Here is a 20,527-nt window from a genome sequence, read left to right on the forward strand (position 1 = left end):
CAGCATATTCACAGTTAGGCATGAGTAATGAGGCAATTTTGTCTAAATTGTGTAGTAATGAGGCAACATAGTCAGCATTGGGTATGAGTAATGAGGCAGCATAGTCAGCATTGGGTATGAGTAATGAGGCAACATAGTCAGCATTGGGTATGAGTAATGAGGCAACATAGTCAGCATTGGGTATGAGTAATGAGGCAACATAGTCAGCATTGGGTATGAGTAATGAGGCAACATAGTCAGCATTGGGTATGAGTAATGAGGCAGCATAGTCAGTTGACCACCCCACACACTAGAAGGTGAAGGGACGACGACGTTTCGATCCGTCCTGGACCTTCTCAAGTCGATTGTGATGAGGAAGATTGATTGATGAAGATTAAGCCACCCAAAAGGTGGCACGGGCATGAATAGCCCGTAAGTGGTAGCCCTTTGGAGCCATTACCAGTATCAAGAGCTGATAGAACATAAGAACAAAGGCAACTGCAGAAGGCCCATTGGCCAATACGAGGCAGCTCCTATTTATAACCACCCAATCCCACTCATATAAATGTCCAACCAATGCTTGAAACAATCGAGGGACCCCACTTCCACAATATTACGCGGCAATTGGTTCCACAAATCAACAACCCTGTTACTGAATCAGTATTTACCCAAGTCATTCCTAAATCTAAACTTATCCAATTTATACCCATTGTTTCGTGTTCTGTCTTGTATTGATACTTTTAATACCCTATTAATATCCCCTTTGTTATGTCCATTCATTCACTTGTAAACCTCTATCATGTCACCCCTAACTCTTCGCCTTTCCAGTGAATGCAACTTAAACTTTGTTAATCTTTCTTCATATGAAAGATTTCTAATATGGGGAATTAACTTAGTCATCCTACGCTGGACACGTTCAAGTGAATTTATATCCATTCTATAATACGGCGACCAAAACTGAACTACATAATCTAAATGGGGCCTAACCAGAGCAAGATATAGCTAAAGAACCACACCAGGTGTCTTGTTACTAACGCTGCGATTAATAAATCCGAGTGTCCGATTTGCCTTATTACGAACATTCATGCATTGATGCTTTTGTTTTAAATTCTTACTAATCATAACTCCCAGATCCCTTTCACAATCCGACTTCGCAATCTCAACACCATCTAGCTCGTATCTTGTAACTCTATCATCATTACCTAGTCTCAGAACTTTACATTTATCAGCATTAAACTGCATCTGCCAATCCTTTGACCATTTCAAAACCCTATCTAGATCAACTTGAAGTGATAGTGAGTCCTCCTCCGAATTAATTTCCCTACCGATTTTCGTATCATCGGCAAATTTGCAAATGTTGCTACTCAAACCTGAATCTAAATCATTTATATTTATTATAAACAACAGAGGTCCCAGGACAGAGCCTGAGGCACTCTACTCACAACATTTTCCCACTCTGACTTGACTCCATTTATACTAATTCTCTGTTTCCTTTGGTATAGCCATGCCCTAATCCAGCTTAATATAGCACCCCCAATACCATGAGCCTCTATCTTTTTAATCAGTCTTTCATGTGGCACTGTATCAAAAGCTCTGTTAAAGTCAAGGTACACAACATCACAATCCTTATCACTATCAACTGCCTCAACTATGCTAGAATAAAAAGATAACAAATTTGTTAAACATGAACGGCCATTTATAAAACCATATTGCGACTCAATTATTAATTTATGTTTTTCAAGATGAAGACGAATTTTATTTGCAATTATAGATTCGAGTAACTTTCCCACAATAGACGTTAGGCTAATTGGTTGATAGTTAGACGCAAGTGATCTATCTCCTTTCTTAAAACCTGGTATCACATTAGCAACTTTCCATAACTCTAGCACTCTGCCTGACTATTGAATTATTAAATATGGTAGACAGTGGCTCGGAAAGCTCCTCTTTGCATTCTTTAAGCACCCTGGCAAACACTTCATCCGGCCCTGGGGATTTGTTTGGTTTTAGTTTTACTATTTGTTTAATTACATCCTCCCTGGTAACTGCTAAACTAGTCAACCTGTCCTCGTCCCCACCCACATATATTTGTTCGGCTGAAGGCATATTGTTAAGTTCCTCTTTAGTAAATACATATATAAAATATTTATTAAAAATACTACTCATCTCCTCGTCATTATCCGTTATTTGACCTGTCTTAGTTTTTAATGGACCTATCCTTTCCCTAGTCTTAGTTCGATATAACTGAAAAAATCCTTTAGGATTTGTCTTCGCTTGCCCTGCTATGCGAACTTCATAGTTCCTTTTTGCTTTCCTTATCTCCTTTTTAACATTTCTAACCAGTTGTACGAATTCCTGTTCTAAACTAACTTCCCCATTCTTAATCCTTTTGTACCACGCTCTCTTTTTACCTATAAGGTTCTTTAGATCCTTTGTTATCCACTTAGGATCATTAGTATTCGATCTATTCAATTTATATGGTATACTACATTCCTGGGCTTTGCTTACAATATTTTTAAATAGGTTATATTTTGAATCCACATCGAAATCCCCTTTTACGTCACCTGTCGCTGGGTTTACGTCTAGCCCACACCTCATTCCCAAGACATTCCAATCTATTTGACCCAAAAAATTTCTTAGGTTATTGAAATCAGCTTTTTGAAAATCAGGCACTTTAACAGAATTTTCTCCTACAGATGTATTCCATTCTATGCTAAATCTGATTTCTTTATGATCACTGTTCCCTAGCTCACTCCCTATTTCCATTTCCTTAATTTGTGTTTCCCTGTTAGTTAACACTAAATCTAAAATATTATTTCCCCACGTTGGTTCCTTAATATGTTACGTAAGAAAGCAATCGTCAATTAATTCTAGAAAATCTTCTGCTTCATTATTCCCTGTTTTGTTCACCCAGTGTATTCCACTAAAATTAAAGTCACCCATGACATAAATACTGTTAGATCTAGATGCTCTAGATATTTCATCCCATAGATGCTTTGCTTCCATTCTGTCTAAATTTGGTGGCCTATATATAACTCCAATTATAATATTATTTGCTTTTTCGTTTAATTCTATCCAAATAGTTCCTGTGTGTGGCTCAGTTTTGATTCCCTCTTTGAGACTATATTTCAAATTGTCCCTAACATATATGGCTACTCCCCCTCCTCGTCTAATATATCTATGTGTGTGAAATAGTTTAAATCCATTTATTTGATATTCAGCTAATAGTTCTCTATTTTCTACATTCATCCACGTTTCGGTAAGTGCAATAATATCTATTTTTTCTGTACAGACAAGAGCATTTAACTCATTTATTTTGTTTCTTAGACTTCTACTGTTAGTGTAATATACCCTAAGTGAATTGTTATTTTGAGGCCCTTCTCTTGCCCTGATCATTTTGCCAATTTGTTTCTCCAACGAACACATACTTTTATTACCTCCTTCCTCTCTATCAATTCCCATACCACTGTCTACTAACAGTTTAAACCCAAACAAATGCCTCTAACCACTGATTTCAAAGAGTTCGCAGCAGCAACAACCCCAGCCCTCGATAGATGCACCCCATCACGAGCATACATTTCATTTCTTCCATAGAAGTGTTCCCAGTTGTCTATGAAAGATATTGCATTTGATTTGCAATATCTTTCCAGCCGGCAATTAACACCAAGTGCGCTCGACAACCATTCATTCCCAACGCTCTTTCTCGGAAGAATGCCACATATGATCGGGATTCCTCCCTTGCTCCTAACTAATTCTATAGCTTTGTTAAATTTCTTTATCAGTTCCTCACTCCAACTCGTCCAACATCATTACCCCCCGCACTAATACAAATAATGGGTTTCTTCCCATTTCTCGTCATAATATCTTTCATGTTGTCAACAATATCTCCAATTCCAGCTCCCGGATAGCAGACCCTTAACCTGTTCCCCCTATCTCTGGCACAAAACGTCCTGTCTAAATACCTCACCTGGGAATCTCCCACAACCAAAATTCGTTTAGGTACCTCCTTAACTTTCTGAGCACTTTGAGGGGCCTGTGCTTCATTGCTCTTCGTTGATTTCCGTTTCGAGTGAACTGCAGGCTCACCATAGCACTCGTCTTCCAACACGGCAAATGAATTTGACGTCCTTAGGGCGTCTGTAGGCGCCCTAGTCAAGGTCTTCTTAAGACCCCTGTCCTTAACGACTTTCCACGACGAGGTCTTGTTAATATTGGTCTCCTCCTTCGTTTCTTCCCGATGTTTCAGCTGTCGTACCTTCTCTCGTAGGGAATCCATCTCTGCTCTCAGAGTTCCAACTAGATTCATCAATTCCTTCACTAATCCTTCCATTATTGCTATAATAATGTTACTACAATCGGAGCTCCAGCTAACAAAACCTCTCACTGCAACTGCACCTGACAGACTACTGACTGGGGATCTGTGGCGGTGCGACTGCACCCTGCGTGACGGGAGATGTCTCCCGTGGGGAAAGAGATTGATTGATGAAGATGAAGCCACCTAAAAGGTGGCACGGGCATGAATAGCCCGTAAGTGGTGGCCCTTTTGAGCCATCACCAGTATCAATAGATAATACTGGAGATCTGTGGAGGTGCGACTGCACCCTGCGTGATGGGAGACGTGTCCCATGAATGTGTCCAAGATGAAGATTAAGCCACACAAAAGATGGCACGGGCATTAATAGCCCGTAAGTGGTGGCCCTTTTGAGCCATTACCAGTATCAAGAGCTGATACTGGATATCTGTGGAGGTGCGACTGCACCCTGCATGACGGGAGATGTCTCCCAGACCAAATGGTGACCAAATGGTGGTGATGAGGAAGATTGATTGATGAAGATTAAGCCACCCAAGAGGTGGCACGGGCATGAATAGCCCGTAAGTGGTGGCCCTTTTGAGCCATTACCAGTATCAAAAGATGATACTGGAGATCTGTGGAGGCGCAACTGCACCCTGCGTGACGGGAGATGTCTCCCGGACCAAATGGTGACCAAATGGTGTGATGAGGAAGTAGAGACAGGCAATAAATAGGCAAGAGAGAGGTGAGGAGCAAAGTAAGGTGTAGTAGAGGGGATAGTAGTAGGAATAAGAGCTGCAGAGGGCCGACAGGCCCATACGAGGCAGCTCCTATTATAACCACCGAATGAGGAGGAGATAGTAATAGGAATAAGAAGAGGATAGCAAGAGAACGTAGGAGAAGACAATGAACAGAAAAAAGAGAGAAGAGAGAAAGAAAAAGAAAGAGGAAGAAAGATAAATGAAAGGGTAAGCTTATGTTTGGTCACATTTGTTAGAAAGATTAGAGCATTTGAGTATATACTGTGAAAGGGAAGAGTCAGCATTGGGTGTGAGTAATGAGGCAGCATAGTTAGCATTGGGTGTGAGTAATGGGGCAGCATTCTCAGCGTTGGTTTTAGATACATATGATGGTTTAAATTTCATGAAAATTCAACTGTAAATAGTGAAACTGCACGAGAAAACTAAGACTGAGATCAGGAGCTACAGCTTAACAACTCTGTTTACTTTTCTTACTTCATCTAAGATAACTATATATTAAATTTCAGGAAAATTGATCTTTTATTAACAAAAATACACAAAAATGTCTAGAGGTCGTTTCAAGAACTGAAGTCTGACACTACCATTTACATCGTACAATCCTAATTAACAACTTTACCCGAAAATGTACTCTCTGTGACTATAATTTAAATTGTCGGAAAATCCGACACCATTTAATAATCATACAGATAATAGCTGTATTGTACCAACAAGTTACCCATAGAAAACGTAACTTGTAGTGGAATTACCGTCTAAAGAAAACGGGATATCATCACCACACACTATTATAATTCACCACCTATTATGGTGGGAATTATTCTTAAATACATTAGTCTTTGGACTTTACCATCATAAAAACATCTTATATAAATTAACTTAATTATCAGTATTAAAGTAGAGTAAATGTGACCCTTCTATCACTTTCTGTCATGTGGACAATGTAAGCCAGGCGTCAGAGTGAGGAAGGAGGGCAGCCGTTGTTTATACTAGACCAGAGGCACACGGGAGCAAATACGGCTCCTGTTAATTTTACTTGGACGTAGTGTTATGGAAGCCAAAGGTGTACCATTTTCAACACGCTGTCAACAAATTCAAGTTAAGTGTTCTTTCCGAAACCCGTTTATTTTCATTTATGGCCATTAATGTCATTATATAGGGTGACCCGGTTAGAGCACGTGGGAGCCTCAAACTAAAGGTAATTAAGCCAGGTCTTTATTGTTCCATGTACAGTATTTTCTCTGATATAGCTTGTCATATATAGGTATCTGGCTTTACAGCTAGCGCCCTTTTGACAGGTCAAGACGAGGAAGCAAGATTTTGTGCACCAGTTACTGGGGGATGGAAGCTACCTCAAAGAGGATAATTTGGTGTCTACACCCTAGTTATACCTGGTGGACTAACCTGCTGTACTATAAGATAAGGAACCTTTTCAATGTATGTAGTTAATACTGTAGTTTGATTGGCTGCATATATATTAATTTAATAAACCCCCCCTAATGTGTAGAGGATCGATTTGTGAGATTAAGAGATTATTGCAGAAATACAGTCCACTTATCATTATACAAATTGCTATCGAAGTATATAAATTAACGTAAATATAAATTCATATAAATTAAATAAATATAAATCTCACAGGTCGGTTCCCACATAAATCTTCAAACAAAGACTGTTTTTAGCGACGATATTTTGTTATGGAAAATATATCGCTGCTAAGCGGTCATCGTTTTAAAAGTGGAATTTAGGTCGCGGTCGGACCGGAAAAATATCTCTCCAGTTATTTTTGTTGGCTAAATATCTCCAGTCGGCCAAAATTTGTTGGTCGACTGGAGATAATTAGCGAGTGCTTTGACTGTTTGATATTTTACATGTAATGTGAGGTCACCTCCTCGTAATATATGCTCGGTGGTAAATGGTATTTAAGTGCGATACGTACTTGTTTGACATTTACTCTGGCACTATGATGTCGAAAACGGTGAAGGAGGTAATGTTCGATTGATTGTGGCACATGACAGTGGATGCAAAGTTTGTTGATGTCTATTATGTATTTAGAGCTGAGCGCTGCCAGTTTGGTGTGTCCCAGCCTTAATCTGGTCATCAATATATGAATTTCTCTGCTTTTTATATCCGACATGTTTCCATGTTAACCATTTCTTTTTTTTTATGGACCCATATTATGGAAATGTGTATGACGTTTTTCTTTTCGTAACAAATCTTGTGTGATGGTATCTTTAAAGACTCCTTTATGTGCTATATGAGAAATTGGATGATGGGTAATGTAATCAATTTGGCCAGTTGATCAGCAAGTTCATTCTGGAGTATACCACAGTGCGCTAGGACTCATTGGATTGAGATGTAACCTTTCAATCAATGTTCATGGAGAAGTTGAAGGCATGGAAGGATAAATTCTTTGCACATCGCTGAAGAATATGTAATTGCTTGAATCGCACTCGTGGAGTCACTACAGATCGTATATATCCTAACTGGTAATGTTATAATTCTTTGTAGATCTTGGTATAAGGCGTATAATTCAGCTGTGAAAATAGATAGTTGGCTAGGTAACCGCCATCCTTGGTCGAGATAGTATTGCGGGATCCCTCATACAGCGCTAGTGACCGAGGGTACGTTGTTCATGATGCGAGATCCAGCTGTGTAAACAGCCGTGGTATTTAGATATTTACAAAAACTGAGGCTATGGCTGAGTTTGGTGAAGACTTCAGAATGGTGTCTTGCAGTTGTATTGATGAATAATTGTATGTATAATTAGTATAATAGTATGTATAAATGTATAATTGCAGTTGTATAAAGCCAAGGTTGAATATAAAATTAGGACAATAAGTTGGGTTTCAGAGATTGGGAGTAAAGTGAGGTCTATATTGAGGTTATATGTAGCCCCTTTGAGGAAAGATTGTGATTGGTGGGGAACTATGTGGGCTAACTGTTGGGGTAATTTTTTATTTGTATGGGTTTATCGGATGATCAGTGGAACAGAGTGACAGTTGGCACACATTATGTCTGGTCTAAAGCTAAGAATGTGAGGCCCGTTTTCCCCTGAAGGCCGAGGATAGGAGCGGAACGCATTGCGCCACACATAAGTCGCATATTGTTTTGTATGACCTCAAGGCTCTGAAAGTTAGCTGGCGCAGCCGACGCATATGCCTGGCAGTTGGCTACCAATGAAGGTTATATAGAAAAGGAACAAAATTTATTATTAAGACTATTAGATAGGGTATTGTCTGAATAATACAATGCTAAATAATCGGCGTACGCTAAGAGGTGATGAGTGAACTTCTCCGTTCTCCACACTATGGGAAGGAATCACAAATGTGAGGTAATCAGGAGAAAGTGCTAAGCCAGTATGATCTTAGCACAGACCAGCTCTTTTGTCTCACAAGAGCCCACCCCCTTCCCCTAACACCTTCCCTGCCAGTGTCCACCATGACCTGCCACCAATAAAGGTAACCCCCATTCCTCTCTCTCTGCCTGTGCCAGGACTACACCGTGGACCTGTACCTGCGTCAGCGCTGGCTGGAGCTGAGGTTCCTCAACAACACCCTGACGCGGCCGCTGGACCTCAACGACCCCATACTCGTCAAGATGCTGTGGAAGCCCGAGGTCTACTTCCCCAACGCCAAGGACTCCGACTTCCAGTACGTCACTGTGCCAAACGTCATGCTGAGGATACACCCTGATGGCAGCATCCTCTACATCCTGAGGTACGTCCACACCAGCCTGGCACTTGAGTCTTCACTTGGTGCTAAACATTCTCCCCGTCTTGGTGCCTTCTTTTGATAATTACTTGTTTTTGACTATATTGCTATGGAATCCTTGTCCTCTGCTTCTATCACTAACTGCATGTTCATGACCTTCCTAGGATGACAGCTAGAAATAGCTACTATGGAGTTATTACAAGTTTCTGAATAACATACCACAAGGTTTCCTGTACAGTCAGCAGCCATTCAAGTGCAACGAATATGTATAAAATTAATATTTCCATGTGCTTTGGTATGTTTATGTTCATATTTTACACACAAAAATTCATAACAGATTAGATGTAGAGAATCTATACTATAAAAGCAAATGTCTGTTTATCTGTCCAAGGTGAAGGCCAGATGTTTGGGGCTAGCCTCACATAATTTTGCAGGGAAAATGGTCTCTGGTACGGGACGGACATAGGCTGCTTGTGGTCGGCCGGTATACGAAACAATGGATATATATTTAATAAGTTTAGCTGGGAAAGACCTGGATAAATATTGTTTTGGAAACAAGTAAACAAAGAAACAAGTTGGTAGAGCGGTTGGCTACTGTCTATGTGATCAGCGGTTTGAGGCTCAAAGTGACCAGGCGAATGAAATATTATCGTCAATTGATTGATTGATGAAGATTAAGCCACCCAAGAGGTGGCACGGGCATGAATAGCCCGTAAGTGGTGGCCCTTTTGAGCCATTACCAGTATCAAAAGATGATACTGGAGATCTGTGGAGGCGCGACTGCACCCTGCGTGACAGGAGATGTCTCCCGGACCAAATGGTTCCCAAATGGTGTATCGTCAATATGGGTGTTAGCAATTTATATGAATAGGACATGGATCACCTAACACCTACATGCCAAAGCGGCACCCCATGGGAAGACCTAAAGTTGTAGTTGAGCAGCAGATAGGTGCCTTAACAAATACCAGTCTGTAATACCACCACGTGTGATTTTCATTAAGTCTGATATGAAAATCACAGATGTGTTTTCCGTAGAATTGACAGGCGCATTTTCACGATTTACTCAGAAACATTGAATACATTCGGGTTGCAGTGATGATAGTGGGTAGTGAAGATGGTTATGGTGATGAAGATAGTATATATACAGTGAAGATGGGATGTAGTGTAAGATGTAAGATGTCAGGGGGAAGGGGGCAAGATGAAGGGAGACAGGAAAATGTGGGGAGAGGGAGACAAGGGGATGATGAGGGGAGAGACAGACAAGGGGAAAGAGGAGGGGGAAAGGGCGAAGAGAGAAGGACAGAGTGGGAAAGGAGAAGATATATTTATATAGATATAAATGGAAATATATGCTCAAGGCCAGACATCACGGGAGACATCTCCCGTCACGCAGGGTGCAGTCGCACCTCCACAGATCTCCAGTATCATCTATTGATACTGGAAATGGCTCAAAAGGGCCACCACTTATGGGCTATTCATGCCCATGCCACCTTTTGGGTGGCTTAATCTTCATCAATCAATCAATCAAGGCCAGATGAGGAAGAAGGAAAGAAGAGAGTGGTGATAGGTAGAGGGGGTTGAGCGGAAGGGTAACGAGAATGGGGAAATGAGGGAGATGGAAGGGAAGAAAGGGAATCACCAAAACGCCAGTTCAAGTCACCTCATTGTCCCAAATTCATTGATATATCAATGAATTTCTCATATATATATAGACCATCTGGTCACCACTTGGTCCGGGAGACATCTCCCGTCACGCAGGGTGCAGTCGCGCCTCCACAGATCTCCAGTATCAGCTCTTGATACTGGTAATGGCTCAAAAGGGCCACACCACTTACGAGCTATTCATGCCCGTGCCACCTTTTAGGTGGCTTCATCTTCATCAATCAATTCAATCTGTTTAAATCACGGAAGACATCTTCCGTCACGCAGGGTGCAGTCGCACCTCCACAGATCTCCAGTATCATCTATTGATACTGGTGATGGCTCAAAAGGGCCACCACTTACGAGCTATTCATGCCCGTGCCACCTTTTGGGTGGCTTCATCTTCATAACACATTCACAAGGGAGACATCTCCCGCCATGCAGGGTGCATTCGCACCTCCACAGATCTCCAGTATCAGCTCTTGATACTGGTAATGGCACAAAAGGGCCACTACTTACGGGCTATTCATGCCCGTGCCACCTTTTGGGTGGCTTAATCATCATCATCATCATCATCATATATATATAGCCAGAACGCACTTCTTGGCCTGCTATGCAAGGCCCGATTTGCATAATAAGCCAAGTTTTCCTGAATTTATATATTTTTATATTTTTTTCTGATGAGATGATAAAGCTATCCATCTCATTATGTGTGAGTTAAGTTCTTTTAATTTGAGTTCAAACTAATGTAGATATATGACCGAACCTAACCAACCCTTCCTAACCTAACCTAACCTATCTTAACCTAACCTAAACTAACATAACTAAGTCAATAATTTATGTTCTTAACATAATATAATAATAATAATTAAACAAACTGGAAAAATAATTTGAAAATAAAGAAAATCACTCGGCCTATTAGGCAAATCGTTCTAGTAGCCAGAACGTCGTACTCGGCCTGATTTGCAAAGCCCGATTTGCCTAATAAGCCAAGTTTTCCTGAATCAATATATTTTCTCTAATGTTTTTCTTATGAAATGATAAAGCTACCCATTTCATTATGTATGAGGTCAATTTTTTTTAATTAATGTAGATATATGACCGAATTAAATTAATGTAGATATATGACCGAACCTAATCAACCCTACCTAACCTAACCTAACCTATCTTTATAGGTTAGGTTCGGTTAGGTAGCCGAAAAAGTTAGGTTAGGTAGTCGAAAAACAATTAATTCATGAAAACTTGGCTTGTTAGGCAAATCGGGCCTTGCATAGTAAGCTGAGAAGTGCGTTCTGGCTACTAGGTACGTCATATATAATATAATATAAAGTTTGTGAGGGTACCACCTCTGGTGCTAATGTGGGTGGCCCATGGCCTCGAAGAAAATAAAAAGTATTCAGAGGAGACCTTGTGGTTTCTCACTGAACACTAATATTATCTTCTCCTACCACCCCCATTCTTTTGTACGTACACATATATATTTGCTTTATTTAAACTTTGTTACAAAAAAGGAGTTACATATAGGGTACAAATATGGTTATCATAAGTTGTCGAGTTCCTCCAGCTCCTCAGATGGCGGGCAGGAACCCTGAATGCAGTGCGCATTTCCCCTCCGTATCGCCATGCTGAGGTGCTGGGAAAGAAAGCTGGCAGCTCTAGAGTCTCTTGTTGTCTCAATGAGCCTAGAACCCAGTTCCTTCAAAAAACTGGTAGCACTTTTACCCCAGGCGCCGAGTGTCTCAGAAGCAATGGGGACAAAATTGTAGTGGTGATCCAGTTCTCTGTACTTACGGGATTTGACTGCTTCCCTGTGGGTGGCAGCGCCACCTGGTTGTGCAACACTAATATCAATGTAGGTGTTAGCCAGGGTTGATACGCACGTGTAGTCCCATACCAACTGCTTGCCATTCTTCCAGGGGTTCACTGTGATACCATCCGGGCGACCAATAAGAGCATCAGAGTTACGGGGCGTTAGATACCGGGGCTCTCTTTCAGCTGGGCATCCAGCTGTGGTGAGGCTCCTCTTGATGATGTCGTTAACTTCACTGTTTCGTTAACTATATATATATATATATATATATATATATATATATATATATATATATATATATATATATATATTATATATATATATTGTGACGGTAACGCATTGGTGTTCAGCTGTTTCAAAAGCTAGGGGTATGGCCTCGTCACATATAGAAACAAAAAAGAGAAAATCTGGAACTTCGTCTGTGGTAAGGTAATGGGAAGACACACAAAACATAAGTAAATTTAACAATGAGATTTTAATTACGTTAGATAAGCAAAACATGAATAAAATGGACATACAAATTGGAACATAAAATCAATCAATCAAAATAATAAGAATAATCAAATGGCAAAATGAAAAGTTACGTTAAGACAAGTGAGTAATAACAAGTGAACAATATACAATGCAAATATGGGCGCAGGAATATTGGCTTTAAGCTTCCACCTCTCTTAGTACACGTAAGCCAGAGCTTAGTCTACCAACGAGACGTGTTAACTTGTTGAAAGCACTGGATATTCTGAGGTCTGCAGGTCGTGTGGCCCCAGACATCAGGTAGTGTGGCGGTGGAGGAGCAGGCGCGACTGACCACCGGCCAATCAGCGATGAGCAGGCGACGGACAGGTAGTTTGGTGGTTCGAATGGTGGAGGCGGAGCAGGTGTTCTTGGTGCTGAATACGTTTGCTCTTTGGCAAACCTTGGAGTTGTACTTGTTGATATTTCTTCCATATTAGTTGTATAGGGAAGTATAGCGACGAACTTAGGAGGGAAGAGCAGGCTCAATCTCTTTTGAAGGAGATTATCGTCACAAAATATATATATATATATATATATATATATATATATATATATATATATATATATATATATATATATATATATATATATATATATATATATATATACATATAATATACAATCTTTGGACAACACCCACCAGTGGGCCTCGAACCCAGAAAGCACAACTACCTTCCAGTAGCTGCCATAACTAGTACGCTTTAACCCACTACACCATCAGACCCTTAAAAGAAGTAGAGACTTCGAGATATATATACACCTCAAATATCTCCACTTTGAGGTGTATATATATCTCGAAGTCTCTACTTCTTTTAAGGGTCTGATGGTGTAGTGGGTTAAGGCGTACTAGTTATGGCAGCTACTGGAAGGTAGTTGTGCTTTCTGGGTTCGAGGCCCACTGGTGGGTGTTGTCCAAAGATTGTTAATCTTCACTTGTGGTTTAAGCAAGTATAGGCTTATATATATATATATATATATATATATATATATATATATATATATATATATATATATATATATATATATATATATATACATATATATATATATATATATATATATATATATATATATATATATATATATAATGTGTGTGTGTGTGTCGAGAGTAATTGAGAATTTAACTCTCCAAAATTAATTTTTTATATTTTTATTTTTGGTCTGAAGCCTAAAAGCGTTTCGTAAGGCTTCTTACATTTTCAAAGACTGGTTTACACATAATGTTGTTGTTGTTTTAGATTTAGCTACTCAGAACAAAATGTCCATGTAGCACGGGCTATGGTGAGCCCATAATTGAGTTCGGTTATTCGCGATAACCTTGTTACTCTGATATTTGGGTCAAAGTATTAAATGGAGGTGGGGTTTCCTCCTCCTTTTTTCCCTGTTTCTTGTTCACTTCTGTTTTAGTCTTGTTTTAATAACATTATCTTGGTGGCGGATGTAGGTGCAGAATGTTCACTAGTGAGTCCCATTCTTTAACGAATTTTCTAATCATTGTAGTGGCTGTGGAATGTGCTTCTAATGCAGCTGCTGTCGTTGGATTAATGTTGAGTTTGATGCGCAGGGTTTCAGTCACTTCACATTCCAGTAAGTAGTGCAATAGTGGCGCCTCTGCTTCTGTTCCACATATATGACACTCTTTAACTATTGGGTTTATTACCTCCCAGCAGCACTTGTAACCAAATCTGAGTCTGTGTATGGCTACTGCAATGTCTCTGGATATCTCTTTGCCAGGCTTGAAAGAGTAGAACCTAGTGGCTTGTTCGTACCTTATCGCAGTTGATCTTCCTTCCGCTACTTTGGCTTTGTGGCGACTTTTGATAGTGGAGAGTATTTTCTTCTTGATTTGCTCCTTAATCTGTAAAAAACTTGGAGGTATTTGAACCTGAACAACAGGTAGAGCAGTGGCAGTTTTTGCTAGTGAGTCTGCCTTTTCATTACCATTTATGCCAATGTGACATGGTATCCAATTTAGGGTGATTGACAGCCCTTGGTTATGTGCTTTTTTTCCTATATGTTGGATTTCTGTGAGGAGTTGTATATTATCTCTGTGCTGACTGGATAACAATGCCTGGAGCGAAGATTAGAGTCGGTATGAATGATGACATCTTGTAAATTATTCTCAATTGTATAGTTTATGGCCTCCTTCAGGGCATATAATTCTGTTTGCAATGTTGATCCCACTATTCATGCTCCAGTAAGCTTCATGGTTGTTAGTGTAAACTGCTGCCCCAGCAGAACCTCTTTCTTGATCAACTGATCTGTCTGTGAAGATGTGAGTCGTTGTAGGTCTTGAGACGGTTTCCATTTTTCGTTCTATGACTGCTCTGAGCCTCTGCGAGTCACATACTGATTTTTTAACCGTGGCCCGCTAATGTATCAGCGAGGCACTACACATCTAAAAGTCAACACCAGCAATCAACAGGCAATTAACGCATAACTATATTCTACCTACTTCAAGACCCCAAATCAACATAGAAGCAGCAAGAGAAAGTATGGGCCAATAGACCTTCTGTAGTTACTTCCATTCCTATGTTTTCATACCCAATTTATACCTACCTATACCTGATGTGCAGAATGCACCTCTGTTTTTCAACGGGGGTAACAGGTACTCTGAGAGAGAACTCTATCAACATCAGAGGCCCGAGACTGTTCAACACGCTTCCACTACACATAAGGAGCATAACTGGCCGACCCCTCACAGTGTTCAAGAGAGAACTGGATAAGCACCTCCAAAGGATACCTGATCAACCAGGCTGTGACTCATACGTCAGGCTGCGAGCAGCCGCGTCCAACAGCCTGGTTGATCAGTCCGGCAACCAGGAGACCTGGTCGACGACCGGGCCGTGGGGACGCTAAGCCCCGGAAGCACCTCAAGGTAACCTCAAGGTAACCTCACCCAAAACTTTTGTGTCATATCACCTCACCCAAAACATATATAATCATGATGTATGTTATGTGTAAACCAGTCTTTGAAAATGTAAGAAGTCTAACTAAACGCTTTTAGGCGTCACACCAAAAATAAAAATTTAAAAAATGAATTTTGGAGAGTTAATTTTTCAATTACCCCTCGACAGTGAAGAAAAACGTAAGAAATATTGAGATGATTCGTGTTAGAATTATTAATCATACCCTTTCGGTCATATTCAACAACATATGTTTACAAGAAAGACTGCTACCAAAATATACTATATATATATATATATATATATATATATATATATATATATATATATATATATATATATATATATATATATAAACTAAAAACTCACACCCCAGAAGTGACTCGAACCCATACTGCCAGGAGCAACACAACTGGTATACGTTGCTCCTGGCAGTATGGGTTCGAGTCACTTCTGGGGTGTGAGTTTTCTGTTGCTTATAGTCCTGGGGACCATTCAGGCTTGTTCGCATTTGTGTTCCTCATGTGTGCCCCAAAGAATGAGGTGATTTGATAAAATGCTATGCCCAAGATTACCATCTGAGTGCCGGCGGGGAAGTGGTTCAAATAGCTTCGGCTATCACTTCCTTATTGTCCAGTCGTGATGGTCAAGTGGATTTAGGCGTCCTGTCCGTACAAGTTGCGTTGCTCCTGGCAGTATGGGTTCGAGTCACTTCTGGGGTGTGAGTTTTCAGTTGCATATAGTCCTGGGGACCATTCAGGCTTGTTCGCATATATATATATATATATATATATATATATATATATATATATATATATATATATATATATATATATATATATATATATATATATATATATATATGTCGTACCTAATAGCCAGAACGCACTTCTCAGCCTACTATTCAAGGCCCGATTTGCCTAATAAGCCAAGTTTTCATGAATTAATGTTTTTTCGTCTACCTAACCTACCTAACCTAACCTAACCTAGCTTTTTTTGGCTACCTAACCTAGCCTTACCTATAAATATAGGTTAGGTTAGGTTAGGTAGGGTTGGTTAGGTTCGGTCATATATCTACGTTAATTTTAACTCCAATAAAAAAAAATTGACCTCATACATAGAGAAAAGGGTTGCTTTATCATTTCATAAGAAAAAAATTATAGTAAATATATTAATTCAGGAAAACTTGGCTTATTAGGCAAATCGGGCCTTGAATAGTAGGCTGAGAAGTGAGTTCTGGCTACTAGGTACGACATATATATATATATATATATATATATATATATATATATTGTGACGATAATCTCTTTCAAGAGAGATTGAGCCTGCTCTTCCCTACATAAGTACGTCAATATACAAGAGACTATTTACAAAATACGTTCACCAAGTATCGCCAAACGTTTTGCCCAGAGAGCAAATCGTACCCAGCACACCGTGACACCTGCTACCACCGCCGTAACCAGCTAACCACCAGCTCATCCTCTGCCTGCCTGTCGCTGATTGACTGGTGACTCGTCGCCCCAGCCCTCCGCCTCCACCACAAGTCGACGTCTGGGCTGCAGTGCGGCAGTATCGTCAGAATATCTCAGTGCTCCAAGCAGTTGACATCTCTCGCTGGTAGACTAAGCCTTGGCTTTCGTGTACTAAGGGAGGTGGCAGCTCGAAGCCAGTATTCCAGCACCACTTATATTTTATTTTGCTATCACTGTAACTTACTTGTCTTAACGTAACTTTTCATTTGCCAGTGATTATTCATATTATTTTGTTTGACTTGTCTTGTATATTTTTGTGATCACCTTTATTCATGCCTTGTTATTCTAGAATAATTAAAATTTCATTGTTTATGTACTTGTGTTTTGTGTGTCTTCCCATTGCCTTACCACAGACGAAAGGATCAACTTTCTCTTTTTTTTTATTATGTGACGAGGCCCTGCCCCTAGCTTTTGAAACAGCCGAACACCAACGCATTACCGTCACAATATATATATATATATATATATATATATATATATATATATATATATATATATATATATATATATATATATATATATATGTTGTTCCTAGTAGCCAGACGGCAGTACTCGGCCTACTATGCAAGGGCCGATTTAGATAATAAGCCAATTTGTCCTGAATTTATATATTTTTCTTAAGAAATGATAAATCTGTCCATTTTATTATGAATAAGTTAATTTGTTTAAATTTGATTTAAAACTAACGTAGATATATAACCGAACCTAACCAACCCTACCTAACCAATCCTAACCTATCCTAACCTAAACTAACACAACTAAGTCAATAAATTTTGGTCTTAATATAAAATAATCATTATAAATCCAATAAACTATTTGGAAAAAAATTACTGCAAATAAAGAAAATCACTCGAACTATTAGGCAAATCGGGCCTTGCATAGTAGGACAAGAATTTCGTTCTGGCTATTAGGTACGACATATCTATATAAGTAAAAATGGATATGTTCGTTTGTTCAAAATCGCTAATCTCCGAAAGTTCTTCACCGATTGCTTTGAAATTTTCACACAACGTTCCATTTGCATCCGACCGGGTTTTTATATATTTACTATATCGATATCACATCTGTGACGGGAAAAAACATGTTTTTTTTTAAACTGTGTTTTAAATGTGTTTTTCATGAGAGGGAAAACTTTGACACCTCTTTACCGATTGCTTTGAAATTTTGACACAACGTTGCATTGGAATAGGCGAGCGATTTTATATACCTACTATATACATGCTTCACTTGTGACAGGAAAAAACATGTTTTTTAAAAAAAAGACGCCATCTGTAGTACGAAGGAGCAACACACGCTTTAATCTCCAAAAGTTCTTCACCGATTGCTTTGAAATTTTGACACAACTTTCCATTCGACTACGTGTGTCTTTTTATATACCTACTATTTAGATGTCATGCCTGTGACCGGTAAAAACGTGCTTTTATTTTAAACAGCGCCATCTGTTGCACGTAAGACGAACACAAGCTGCACAAAATATGTTACGATTCCATTTCAATGTTTCTGGTTGCATTAATTAATTGAATTTTCATAGATTTTGATTTATTTTCATTTTGATTTAATTATTTTGTGTGACATTGTGTTGGAATGGAGCTGTGTTGTTTACCATACCGTTCATTTCGTGGGTATAGTTTATTTGTTACTTTTTTCATTGTTTTTCTTTTCGTTTTTTAACAATTCTTATTATTTTTCAGTGCAATTGGTGGTGAAATTGAACTGTGTCGATTGATCTGCGTTTGAATTGAATTATTTCATTAGTATTTTTTGTTTTTGTTTTGAAAACAAGAAAATGGTCAACACGTTTATTTCACAGCTGCAAATGTGTAACAAACAGATATGAATCCACCGGCTACAGTGTTATCTGCTTTCTTCACGTAATGTCAAAATGACGTGTTTGCAAAACACTGCTGTATTCGGAAGTGCCCACGTATTACACATGGAATGCCAGTAGAAAATCATTTGAACGACGCAAATGAGGAGAGAGAGTCGACGGACAACCTGGCATATTCAAATGAACCACGATAGGCAGACTGTACACCGTGCATCCTAATGCGGATGAATTCGTTCTGTCTTCGCATGCTGTTAGTAAATATGTCCGGTCCAACGGCTTGCCAGCAATTGAGATTTGTCAACGGCGTAACACATGCCACTTCCCGCAGTGTATGTCAAGCTCTGAATTTACTGGAGAACGATTGGCACTGGGACGTATGCATTAATGACGCGTCCAACACGTCACATCCAAATCAAATTCGTGCATTTTTGCAATCATATTGACCACCGACTCTCCGTTATCTCCAAAAGAGTTATAGGATAATTATAAATCACACATAGCTGAAGATATTATCCGTCGAATGCGAAAAGAATATCAAAATATGAACATAGATTTCACAGCAAAAATCTTCAATGAAGCGTTGATAATGATCGAAGAATTGTGCTTAGAAATTGCGAACAAAGTTCTCAATCAATTGGAAAGGCCATCATCGAATCGATCTGCTGCTGCTTCGTTAGATGTAGAATTACGTCGTGAACAAAATTACAACACGGGTGATCTGTTGTCGTATGTGCAATCAAATTTTCCTAAGCTAACGCTTGAGCGAAAAGGCATTAACAATCAAATAATTCAAACTGTCAATAACGGGCTTGGAGAAATCTTCTTAGATGCGCCAGGAGGAACTGGTAAAACCTTCCTAATTAGATTGATTCTGGCAGCATTTCCATCCCAAAATGGCATAACCTTAGCTCTTGCTTCGTCCGGAATTGCTGCGACATTGCTACCAGGTGGAAGAACTGCTGCTTCGACTTTGAAATTGCCATTGAACATGAAATTCATTGAAATTCCCACGTGCAACATTTCCAATGCATCCGGCATGGGAAAAGTATTGCAGAAAAGCAAACTTATTGTTTGGGATGAATGCACAATGCCCCACAAAAAATCGTTCGAGGCTCTTGATCGATCATTGCAAGATATGCGTGGAAACATCAGACTTTTTGGGAACGCATTAATATTGCTTGTGGGAGATTTCAATCAAACATTACCTGTAATTCCTCGATCGACACCAGCGGACGAAATAAATGCTTGCCTGAAATACTCTACTTTGTGGTGCCACGTAAAGACATTTAAATTAACTACACATATGCGTGTAGTTATGTAGCTACTGCATCAGCTGAGATATTCTCACATCAATTTCTAGAAATGGGGAATGTGAACGGGCCAGTTGATCTGAACTCAAGATGAATTTCATCGCCTCATAACATCTGCAATTTAGTGACGTCAAAAGAAGAATTGGTTGAAAAAGTATTACCCAATATTGAAACCAATTATAAGAATCACGATTGGCTGAGTGAACGAGCTATTCTTGTGCCCAAGAACTAAACGTCTACGACCTTAACAATATT

The 20,527-nt window shown here is 39.4% G+C and overlaps 1 protein-coding gene across 2 annotated transcripts in view; it reads left to right on the forward strand.

The window, feature by feature from the left end:
* The window catches only part of LOC123744911 (glycine receptor subunit alpha-4), a 263,873-nt gene that overhangs the window by 171,526 nt on the left and 71,820 nt on the right, over window positions 1-20,527 (forward strand). For both annotated transcript variants that reach the window (XM_069306341.1, XM_045725128.2), the window contains one exon: window positions 8,515-8,738. In XM_069306341.1, the coding sequence (XP_069162442.1) occupies window positions 8,515-8,738 (224 nt within the window). The remainder of the gene's footprint in view (window positions 1-8,514; window positions 8,739-20,527) is intronic.

Source organism: Procambarus clarkii, chromosome 57 (genome assembly GCF_040958095.1).
Source record: "Procambarus clarkii isolate CNS0578487 chromosome 57, FALCON_Pclarkii_2.0, whole genome shotgun sequence".
NCBI lineage: Eukaryota > Metazoa > Arthropoda > Malacostraca > Decapoda > Cambaridae > Procambarus > Procambarus clarkii.